Source organism: Zeugodacus cucurbitae, chromosome 3, assembly GCF_028554725.1.
Source record: "Zeugodacus cucurbitae isolate PBARC_wt_2022May chromosome 3, idZeuCucr1.2, whole genome shotgun sequence".
NCBI classification, from domain to species: Eukaryota; Metazoa; Arthropoda; class Insecta; order Diptera; family Tephritidae; genus Zeugodacus; species Zeugodacus cucurbitae.
The window spans coordinates 65,313,380-65,324,456 of NC_071668.1; the positions used below are offsets into that span (position 1 = coordinate 65,313,380).

Sequence of the window (11,077 nt, forward strand, 5' to 3'; positions counted from 1 at the left end):
TTTTCTTTTAACAAAAATATTAGATATATTTATTTCATGCAATTTTTGTTTAATATTTCATACTTTTTTATTTCTATTATTATTATTAAATATTATTTTAAACTTTTTATTTCTATTTCTAAAACCTTACAAAATTTTTTATCGTAATGTGAAGAATGATTGAGACCATGCTTTAGATTGTGTATATTTTAGAAAATTGGTATGAAAATGGAAATACTCGTAAAAATACAAAAAATAAATAAATATAACAGTAATAAAAAAATATTTAGTAATAAATATGACTATTTATAAAAATTGATGTAGCAACATATAAACAGTAAAATAAAATATGCAAAAAATCACGAAATTTACTCCAAATTATTGTATAACAACTAGCAAAATCCAAGAAGGAATTGTGAAATTCAATGTGTAGTTGAAAAATTAAAAGTGCTAGAGCAAACAAAAAAGTTAAGATTTTAGAATTATAAAAAAATAATATACAAAAATAGTTAGTGTAAACAGCACGTAACGTGTAAATACAAGGTAAGCACGCCATTAAATATAAAACAAAAAAGAAAAAATTATAAAAAATAAAATATAAAATAAAAAATATATATAGAAATATAAAATAAAAAAATATAAAATATATATTATAATAAATTATTATAGGAAAGTATATAATGTAATAGTTTTCTTTGAATAGTTCGAGAGAGAAATGTAGTTGCAAAAAAAAGAAGAAATACACAAAATACATAAATATAAATTAAATATAATACATAATATATACATATAATATAGTCACAAGCATATATCAACAGCAAAAGTCTAAGTCTGAGCGTTGAAATAATTGAAAATATTGTATGTAAGTATATATAAGCTATAATATGGCAGTTATTATATAATATAGAGAAAATGTTGTGTAAGTAGGATTTGCAAAAAATTAAAAAAAATACTTAAAATAAGCTTATAAAATATTAAAACACAATTTTAAGTTCATAATAAATAATAAAAATAAAATAAAATAAACCATAGGACAGTCTAAGTGCAATAACGCTTTAGTATTTAATGAAAATATATATTATAAATAGTGTGAAAGTGCATACATAAAAAATAATATTAAAGTATATTTAATTATACATATAGCATAAATATGTTTAAAAAAGCCATTTTAAGAACTAAGCTACTGTATAAAAAATAGTGAAAAAATTAAATAACAATTTGTAAGATTTGAAAGCATTTTATCGTATATAAAATATTCACTTAGAGAGCATACATATTTGAAGTGTTTGTAACATAACGAAAATATATATAAAAAATAAAAAAACACATAAAGTTATTAGCAAAACATTGGTGTAGATATATATTGGCTTAAGATGTCACTTTTTTGCTTGCTGAAAAGTTATGCAGTTAAATTTAATAATTGCGTTCAATAAAATAAAATAATTAAAATAAATAATAATTTAAAAATTTTTTATTCAACATTTTTCAATATGCTCTAAAAAATTGATTTTTGTAATATTTCAATATTAAAAATTTTTCGATATTATTTTCAGTATTCTCCAAAAAAATTGATTTTTACAATATTTCAATATTAAAATATGTATTTAAAACTATCTTTCGGCTTTGCAAACATATCTATATTATTGTATGAAAAATTAAATAATTATCAGTTAAATTTTAAAACTTCACAACCCGATATATACATATACGTGTATGCATTTACATATTTATAACGAAAAACCAATTGATTTCCAACTAAATGATTAATCTCTCTACAGTCTATATTTCCCACAACTTTTTATAATCTGTATGTAGCTATTAATTTAGATTTGTAATAAAAGTAATGAAATAAAATAATGAAAATGTTGCATAACGTTAAGTATTATTATGATTATATAGATTTATGATAATGAATGCTAAAGAGTAATGGAATGTGTTGAGGTAGATTTTTGAGGGTGCAGTATAAATGGATGAAGTAAATAAAAATAAAAAAAAAAATAAATAAATATTAAATCAAGAGTGTTTAATTTACTAAACACTAAAGGGGGCACTTAAAATTTTTCGTTATATATTTGTTATATATTTAATTTGCCGGATCATAAACATTTAGTATGAAGTACAGTCGGTTACACATAACCTAAATATCTGTGTGATATTTTAATTTCGCTGATATCTATAAAAAGATAAATATACAAATAAAAAAATAACAAAGAAGCTATTTATTCCTACCACTTAATTTACAATTTGCTTAATATCCGCTGATTTTTCAATTCTAGCAAACACGGTGTGTAAACAGGTTATAACAACGCGTACTTGAAGTTGTTATCGATATACAATGCAAATGTTATCGAAAAATCACAATATTTTGATGTTTTTCTTTTAGCAAAACTAATTTCGTTGTGTCGTATTTTGTGTTAAAAGCATATTTTATAGAAAAGTTTGTTTAAAAAGTGCCAAACAAGTGGTTTACTAGAACTACAAAACAACCAACAACATTAAAATATGGCCACAAGTTGTTCGCATTTGCGTCAACGTCAATTTTTACGTTTTGGCGGCAGTTTGCAAGAACTGCGCGAACAAATGCATCAGGAAATTGAAAACAAAGCTAAAGCTTGCTCTAATCCAACCTATGAATGCTCCCTAACCCGTGCTGATGGCAGTGAATATTGTATGCAACATATATTACGCGATCCACGTGGAAATTATCGTCCGTGTACTTTTATTTACCCCAATGGACGCAAGTGTGCAAATGCAGTACAGAAGCATGATCTGAAAAAGGATCCAGAAATGACAACGCTATGCTTTGAACATAATCGTCAAGCACAGCTACGCAAAACACATACAACGGTGGGCAAATTAAAACGTACCGATACCAATGAGGCATTACTGCACAGCCTTACTAATCATATCAATGTGGATGGCAAGCAATTTGAACGTAACAATAGCGAGCAGGATGAAGAAATAGATGTAGTTTCACCACATGTCACACCATTTGGTAAGTTAGCCACACAAAAATTTAATAAAAGTAGCGTTAATAATATTTTTTATTCTAGTTGCACACGAGCAGATAAATGGCCTAAGTAGTGTAATGTCGAAATTGCAAAAACGGCGTCGCATTTTGGAATATGCCTCAGATAGTTCAAGTGACTACGATGAGCCGCCCAACATCAAGAATAGGGCGCGAGATTTTCAATTCAATGAATCAGATGACGACAGCGATAACTCGCTCGCAGAAGATTTACTTAAGTATGTATGATATAGGAAACTGTAATATTTTCCAATTGTATTGTATTCTATCTCTTTTAAAGGCACGCTGGCATTTATACACGCGAAGAGGCCGTGCGTATATCCGAAGCTAAACTGACAAAGCTGCAAGGTCTTTACATTGATCAAATCAATCATCTACATCAAGTACTTAAAGAGCGGCGTCGTCGTTATTTAACTGCTTTACGTAAAGAACGTGAAATGCTTTGTAAGTTTGTACGCATTTTTAAATATGTCTATACTAAATTATTATCCCCACCTAATAGGCAGCATACATGATCAGCTAAAGGAATCGCCAAAAGAGCGTGTACTCTATAATCAACTCAAAGCGCTTAGTTCATATCATCGCCGTAACGGTATCGAAACTGTGCTCTATAAGAAGTTCAAAGAAAAACGCGCCAAAGCCGCAGATACAACAGCTGGGTACAAAGCGCCCAACTATAATAAATGTATTTTCACTGAGGGTGGCGTTAAGTGTGGCGAAAGAGCTATGCCATGTTGCAAATTTTGTCGTAAACATATTTTAGAAGATAAAAAGCAGATTTTATTTCGTGCTTGTGAAGTGGAGCGTAGCGGCGTTGTATGCCAGGAGCCAATACCGTGCATTTTCGATAATGCATCAACGTGTGTCTTGCATTTAACCGTACCGACGCGTCGTCAATATATACAAAAGGTAAGCATTCTGTGGTTGATAGCGGTGCTAATTGGCGTATGTTAACACATTTAATTTGTTGCAAAAAAAAAAATAACTAAAATCTCGCTTTACATTATGTATAAATCAATACTTTATTTATTTACAGAAATATGAATCAGAAACAGAAGAGGATGCTGAAGACAAGCCAGAAAATTTGAAAGAAAAATCATTGTCAGTGGATATTACAAAATTAAACACATTTACGGGCTTGAAATCGGAAAATTCTTCTGCAACTTCTCCGGGCAGAAATGTAACAATCTCACATGACATAAACGTCACAGCTTCAACATCTGAAGGGATTAAATAAATGGGAAAAAGTGTCATATACCAACAAGCAATACATTTAACTTTTTAAAAAGATTTTAATAATTTGTCGTGGATTTTATATTTATATTGACTTTATATGTAGAAGATTAAAGATTCCTGTGTTTTAAATTCGAATATTAAATATTCAACAAATATAAAGCTTGATTGTTTTAATTAAAAATTATGAAAGTTTAAAAGGCGCCTTAGAATTTCAGATGTTATTGTTTATGTTGTTGTATAGACACACAATGAAATTTTTGCGAAGAATTATGAAACAACTGTATTAGAGAACTGTATATTATACAGGTCATTTCGTAGAACCAATTGGCTTGGGTCTAACACAAATGAAATAGAAACCAACCCTATCTCAGCGCTTTAAGATAGTACTTATTGAAAATATATAAAATAAAATAATATATTTTAATATTAATTAATTAAAATTACTTTGTGTTTTCATATTAATTGAAGTAAAATGAAAAAAAAAATGTATTTATATTTACCATCTACAAAAATTTGGCCTGAAAAGCAACACTGTCAACAATAAGTTACTTGAATACCGCATACAATGAGTACCCATACGAGTAGCACAGACAAATGTCATAATTTTTGTTTCAGATCAATAGCACACGCTTCCAAATTTTTAATTGGCATTTCATAACAGAAAGTAAGCAAGACAATTTTCCGAATATGTTAAAATTGGTGGCGCAGCAACTGCGTCAACAGATGCGGCATGTCTCCCGTGTAAGTGCCATCAATTACACCAAGGCCACCAGTGGAACTGACTTATCAAGACAACAACAACAACAATCCACACAAGCGCCAACAATTGAGGTAAATAAAGCGCTTGAAGGTTGGTCCGAAAAACTACGTAAGGCCGGCGTTGGAGATATTGATTTTAATCTAAAATGTTTGGTAGCGCATGTGCTGGGCAGGAAATTTGTAAGTTTTCATAAAAGCAAGCAAATAATTGTTTTTATAATTCATGATTTTCATCTTATAGAATACGGTTAAAGGTTACAATGGGCTACTTTTTACCGAAAATCAATTGCAAGATTTCGAACGTTTCTGTGAAGCGCGTTGTGCACGTATGCCACTACAGTATATAATAGGCGAATGGGACTTTATGGATTTGACATTGAAGACCTCGCCTTCCGTGTTCATTCCACGACCGGAAACGGAGGAATTCGTTTCTAAAGTGATTGAAGTGTATCGTGATATTAAAGAACCCATTCACATGTTGGAGGTGGGCTGTGGTTCCGGTGCTATGTCATTAGCTATACTACATGCTTTGCCCAATGTACGCAGTACTGCAATTGAACGCGGCAAAGCAGCAACGGAGTTGTCTAGAGAAAATGCTAAGTTGCTTGGTTTAGACAAGCGTTTCACTGTATATCACCATACTATGGAAGTAGATAATTATCTACCGCCTGAGTTGGGTACCGAAGTTTTCGATTTGATTATTGGTAATCCGCCTTATGTCAAATCGGAAGAGTTCCCATTATTGCAACCGGAAGTCGTTTGGTAAATCTTTTTATAAAAATTATGAAAACTTTATGAAAATTGTTGGTTTTATTTGCAGTTATGAAAATTTGAATGCTCTCGATGGCGGTCCAGATGGTTTGCGTGTAGCACGCTTGGTTTTCAATTTAGCCTGTGAACATTTGCGTCCAGGTGGCAAGATGTGGTTAGAGTTGGGCGAAGATCACCCACCTTTGGTGCAAACAATTATGGATACGCAATATGAGGGACGTTTACGTTTCGTTGCTGGATATAAAGATCAGTATAAACGCAATCGCTTTGTCGAAATAGAGAAAGAGAATGTTAATAACGTTGAATAGACAACATATAGACGCGTGTGTAATAGCACACAAGTTTTAGACGCTAATAATTTAGACATTGAAATATGTTACAAACAATTTCTGCAAATTAACGCTTTATATAGCTGAAACCAGTGATAGAATTAATTAGCAGGCATATAATGCACTTGGCATTTTATTGAATGCATTTGAAATTAATTACGTAAATAAATACATATTTATTAAATTATTCACTGCAAATTACGTTTTAATAATATGGGCGACAACAAATTGCAGTGGCGCATATCACAAATATTGAACTTTAGTGTCGAGTTCGAGGTTATGTTATTTTAAATTTATAAAATTTTATAAATTTATAATATTTCATAATAGATGGAGTAATGAGCTATAAAGCTACACATTACTTTTTATTAACCTATAAATCATTCAAATGCTTCAAACTTTTTTGAAAGCCAAGTATGAAATGTTCTACTCTTACATGATAAGTAAGCAATATTCCTGAAGTTACTTACATACATTAAGTTAGGGTAAAGAGCGGATTCTTGTTTCATAGTAGATCCCACTTGGGCAGTTACATACATTCGCCAGTCCGTTCTGATGCCGCAAACTCCCTATACATTATATGGAGAATTCTTCCTAAACGTATTTTTTTGAAATATAAGTATTTATAACCATTTTCTACATATTTTCAATTAATCAGTTGCAATTTAACATAATTGGTTTTTAAATGTTATAATATGAAATTCCACTTCCACTTAAAACATCACAGCATTTCCTGTGTTCCTGTGTCGGAAGAAAATTTTTAAGTGCTACCAAACATCCCTGTGTCTTTTACAACTTTATTTGAATTTTGAAATATTAAATTGTCACTTCTCATGCACTCTGTTGTTTCGAAACTTCCAATTAATCCCGTACATATATGTTTCATTTTTATTGTTCCTATACATTTTATGTTCTTAATTTCCCTTTTCATTAGCGCAAACAATGTGGCCATTTTGTATGAAGAGCAGCTAAACGAAATGAATTATTGAATTGATGCATCAGCGTCATAAAACCGTAGATTGCCTCATCCACTATATACACGTGCCTTTTACTGATTCATTGAAAGAAAATTCCTTTTTTTGGAACATGCTATCAATTTAGGTATTAAATAAACACCTCAAATGGGATTAATAATTCGAAAGTAATTCATAAATAATGCTGATTTACATCAATGACGTCACACGCCTTATGATAGCACGCACATAATTTATTGTTCAGCTTGTCAACAGACAATGAAACTGTCAAAATCTCGAATAATAAAATATATACCAATAAATATACGTTTTTTTTTTGTTTTTTTGTTGTAGAGTTCTTAGTAAAAACCACGTTGCCGAATTCTTGCTAATGATTCATAGTTATACGGATGTACATATGTATATATAAATTTGTTTTAAAAAGCAATTTGAACTCAAGGGTCAGTATTAATACCGTACTTTCCGTTCATATTCTACAGTTGGTATTCCATATATCCGCTGCTTGGCAGCAATTATGTTAGCTCAAATGCTATTAGGCTAGTAACATGCAATTAAAAAGTTCTAAATTGTGGTTTTACTAAGACACGTGTTATTTTATAGCAAAAACTCACTTTAATATGCATACATATATTATCATTCAAATGCATATACATATGACTGTCTGTATATGCACTAATTTTTTGCGATTTTTTGATTTGCAATATTTTGTTTGTATGTAAAATTCGCAAATATTGTTGCTTAGTCGCTCTAGCTTGTTAGCGCATATTTTTCAAAGCGACGAACATTCGCCACCTTGCAAAAATTTCTCTCAGTTGACAGGCTTACTTTAGATAACATGTGTTTGAAATGTGTATATATGTATATATGTATGGTATATATGGTTAAATGCATTTAAGCAAAACAACGCCATGGCAATTGTTTAACTGAAGACTTTAACAAAATTAGACTAGGCAATAATGCAAACGCATATATATATATAATATATATTTATGCTCTAACTACATTAAAGCTGCTGATGGAATTGTGAATGAATATAATTATAGCATAAATAAATATTTTTTTTTATTAAAAATATAAAAAATTAATTTTTTATCAAAAATATAAAAAAAATATATATATTTTTATCAAACGCCGGTAGCTCAACTCGTTATATTACAAGCGCATATTTCGTATAGTGTATTTGGCGCTTAAAGTAACGCTACTTTGTTTCTATGTGCTGAAAATTCCACCTATTTGCATATAGTTTTTCTCAGTATTTTCATTGCCACATGCCAATCTCGTTCCACGCCGGTCGCAAAATTTTCTACATTCCGTTCCGTTTATACCACTAAATACTGCCAGTGTGCCCATTTTCGCCAAATGCTGTGCCTTTCTGTAGCGTGTGTATATCGTTTTCCAACGTAAAATCAACACCTGCTCGCAATATGCAGGTATGCACTGAATTTGGTTTGAAACTTTTTGAAAATTTGTTGCAAGAAATACTATTTCAGCATCACTCAGCAGTTATAGCAATCACTACTACACGCCGTATTCACTTAAATATGGCAACAACACACTATTAATGTATTTTTGTTATTATAACGAATGGGCATGCATGCAGGTATACAATTTATGTGCTGCTTTTGTTATTCGCAATTTTTGTGGTGAATGCAACCGTGTGTTTCGTGTATCTACCTGTGAACGCTGAAAAGTGCGAAACGTCTCATTCGGCGTTAGTTGCTTCTACGGTTCGGACGTGTTTGTCTTCTACTATTTTGTTCGTCAAATAAAGTCATCTTTTTAATATAACAAAAAAAAAAGTTGATCAGTTTTGTAGATTTTCTCCGACGCATATTCATTTAGCATCATCAATTGCTAAACTCTTGTGTTTTATTCATAAAACATATACAAAACGCAGTTCATTTGAGCTTTAATATATTCATTCCTGTTCGTTGAAAGCAAAAAAAACTATTGACAAAATGGCCGATGTTGTTGAAAAGAAGTGAGTTCCTAATTACTTTTGCAATTATGCTTTTATATACATGTATAGTATGGTTGAAGTTATATTTCAAGAATTGTGTTAAATTCAAAGTGTGCTAAAAGAAATATGGAAATTTTTGTGTATATAACAAATAGCGGCATTCGGCGTCGTTTTCTGTCTCTTTCGTGTAAATACCGCGTACCTATAAGACATCGCATTCGTTTTTGGCGCGACATATACAACGCCGCAGTCGGCTTTTTAAATCAAGTAAACGGAAAAGGTGATACATACAGGCAAAAACCTTTTCCACCACGCAATGCTTTGCTCTATGCATAAGCATAACATTTTAAGCGTTCGCTATTGCGGCTAACATTTTTTTCTTGTCGCTTTTTCTTTGCTTTACTTTTGCATATTGCTTGTGCGTTTTTGTTGCGCTAAACTAGTTCTATTCACGTACATCATTTATCAACGCTTCGCTTATATTTCATTCGTACAATTTTTGCCGTATTCGTATGTATTCGTTTTTGGTATATTTTGTTGCGCACAAGCTACGCTATTGTATCAATAGCGCAATGGTAATACTCTGGAAGGTCTTGATACATATTTGGTTTTTTCTTTTGTTGCCAACATCAATAAATTTTATTTTTAACGCTTCGCTACAGCTAAACAAATAACGAGTTTTGCTTAAATATGCATTCAAAAGAAGTCTTTGTAACCGTTGTGTAGCTGCGCGAAAAGTATAACTATGATTCATTAGAATTAGAATTAGTTTTTAAACATAGAATTACTAAAAATATTTATTTAACTAATTTTCAAATTCTAATGTTTTCAGTGAAACTCCAGTTGTCGAGAAAGTCGCCGTTGAGGAAGTAGAAAAAGAAGCACAAAAAGATAAAGAGGTGGTAGAGGAAGCAGAAGCACCAGCAGCCGCTGAAAATGGTAGCGCTGACAGTGCAACCGCCAAGGAAAACGGTGATGCTGAGGAAGTAGCCGCTGCTGAATCTACAACTGAAACGCCAAAAGAAGCGTCTGCCGAGGCTGAAGCTGCCGCTCCTGCCGAAGAAAATGGCAAAGATGAGGAAGCGGAGAGCGAAGCAACTGGTGCGTAAAACAATAATATATAATTAAATATATAAATAATCAGTAGAAATAGTAGTAATTATATCCGGTAAACTGTTGTACGAAATATATGCTAAACAATTATCAACTATTTCAGATGCAGCACCCGCCGAAGCTGTTAAGAGAAAAGTTGCCGAGGAAGAATCAAAGACAGAAGATTCCGCTGCAGCAACACCAGAGAAAAAAGCTAAGCTGGACGAACCTGTCAAAGAAGATAACCAAAATGGTTCCGAGGCATCAGAAGTTGCGGCTTAACTTAGTTCTTAATATAACATTTAAACTATTCAACATATTCAGTAACAAAAAGAAAAAATCAGAAAAAGTGTACACCCATAGAATTTAATGTGTATGATTTTATGAAAAAGTGTTCAGTTTTTTGTGAGGTTGACACTACCATAATCAATCTTCAATCTGAAGCGACTATACTTTTACAGTTGACATCTACAAAGTGAGGGATGCATTTTGCTTATTATTTCCTGTATTTATAGCAAATCATCCCTCTTACCATGAAAAAGGCTAAACCTGTACATTCAAACAAATATTCAATAAAAGTACTCGACTTACGGTGGAAAGTCAAAGGTAGTAATTTTTAGTATTCTATGGTGTGGTATTAATGAAGAGGGTTGATGATTCAGGGGAGCGCACGTGGTTTTAAACACGATTTGACGTTACTTTTGAAAGTAGAAGTGTTGCTGTTTGTCAGGTAAGTTAATGCTGCGTGAATTGTGCAAGCAGGTGCTGGCTTGTTGAGTACAGTTTCTAGATGTTTCATGGCTACAACCGGAAGTAGCTTGTCTAATGATAAATGGCGATATTTGTATTAAAACTAGTACAGTTTCGAAGGCTCTTACTGAATCTATATGCTTTGCCAATAGTGCGAAAATTCTACAAGTTCTTATTTTCTTATATTATTTAAACTGTG

General features: G+C 31.5%; 3 protein-coding genes across 3 annotated transcripts; all 3 read left to right on the forward strand.

Annotated features, from left to right (window-relative positions):
* The first annotated feature begins 2,320 nt into the window (after positions 1-2,320).
* Positions 2,321-4,402, forward strand: LOC105208511 (KAT8 regulatory NSL complex subunit 2). Its single transcript, XM_011178398.3, has 5 exons — positions 2,321-2,974; positions 3,033-3,225; positions 3,288-3,451; positions 3,510-3,916; positions 4,044-4,402. The coding sequence occupies exons 1-5, from the start codon at positions 2,482-2,484 to the stop codon at positions 4,242-4,244; spliced, it is 1,458 nt and encodes a 485-aa protein (XP_011176700.2). The 5' UTR covers positions 2,321-2,481; the 3' UTR covers positions 4,245-4,402.
* A 419-nt stretch (positions 4,403-4,821) lies between these two features.
* Positions 4,822-6,289, forward strand: LOC105208512 (MTRF1L release factor glutamine methyltransferase). Its single transcript, XM_011178399.3, has 3 exons — positions 4,822-5,182; positions 5,244-5,764; positions 5,823-6,289. The coding sequence occupies exons 1-3, from the start codon at positions 4,931-4,933 to the stop codon at positions 6,079-6,081; spliced, it is 1,032 nt and encodes a 343-aa protein (XP_011176701.1). The 5' UTR covers positions 4,822-4,930; the 3' UTR covers positions 6,082-6,289.
* A 2,480-nt stretch (positions 6,290-8,769) lies between these two features.
* Positions 8,770-10,737, forward strand: LOC105208513 (myristoylated alanine-rich C-kinase substrate). Its single transcript, XM_011178400.3, has 3 exons — positions 8,770-9,057; positions 9,869-10,137; positions 10,253-10,737. Exons 1-3 carry the CDS (start codon positions 9,035-9,037, stop codon positions 10,408-10,410), a joined length of 450 nt encoding a protein of 149 aa, XP_011176702.1. The 5' UTR covers positions 8,770-9,034; the 3' UTR covers positions 10,411-10,737.
* The last annotated feature ends 340 nt before the right edge of the window (positions 10,738-11,077 follow it).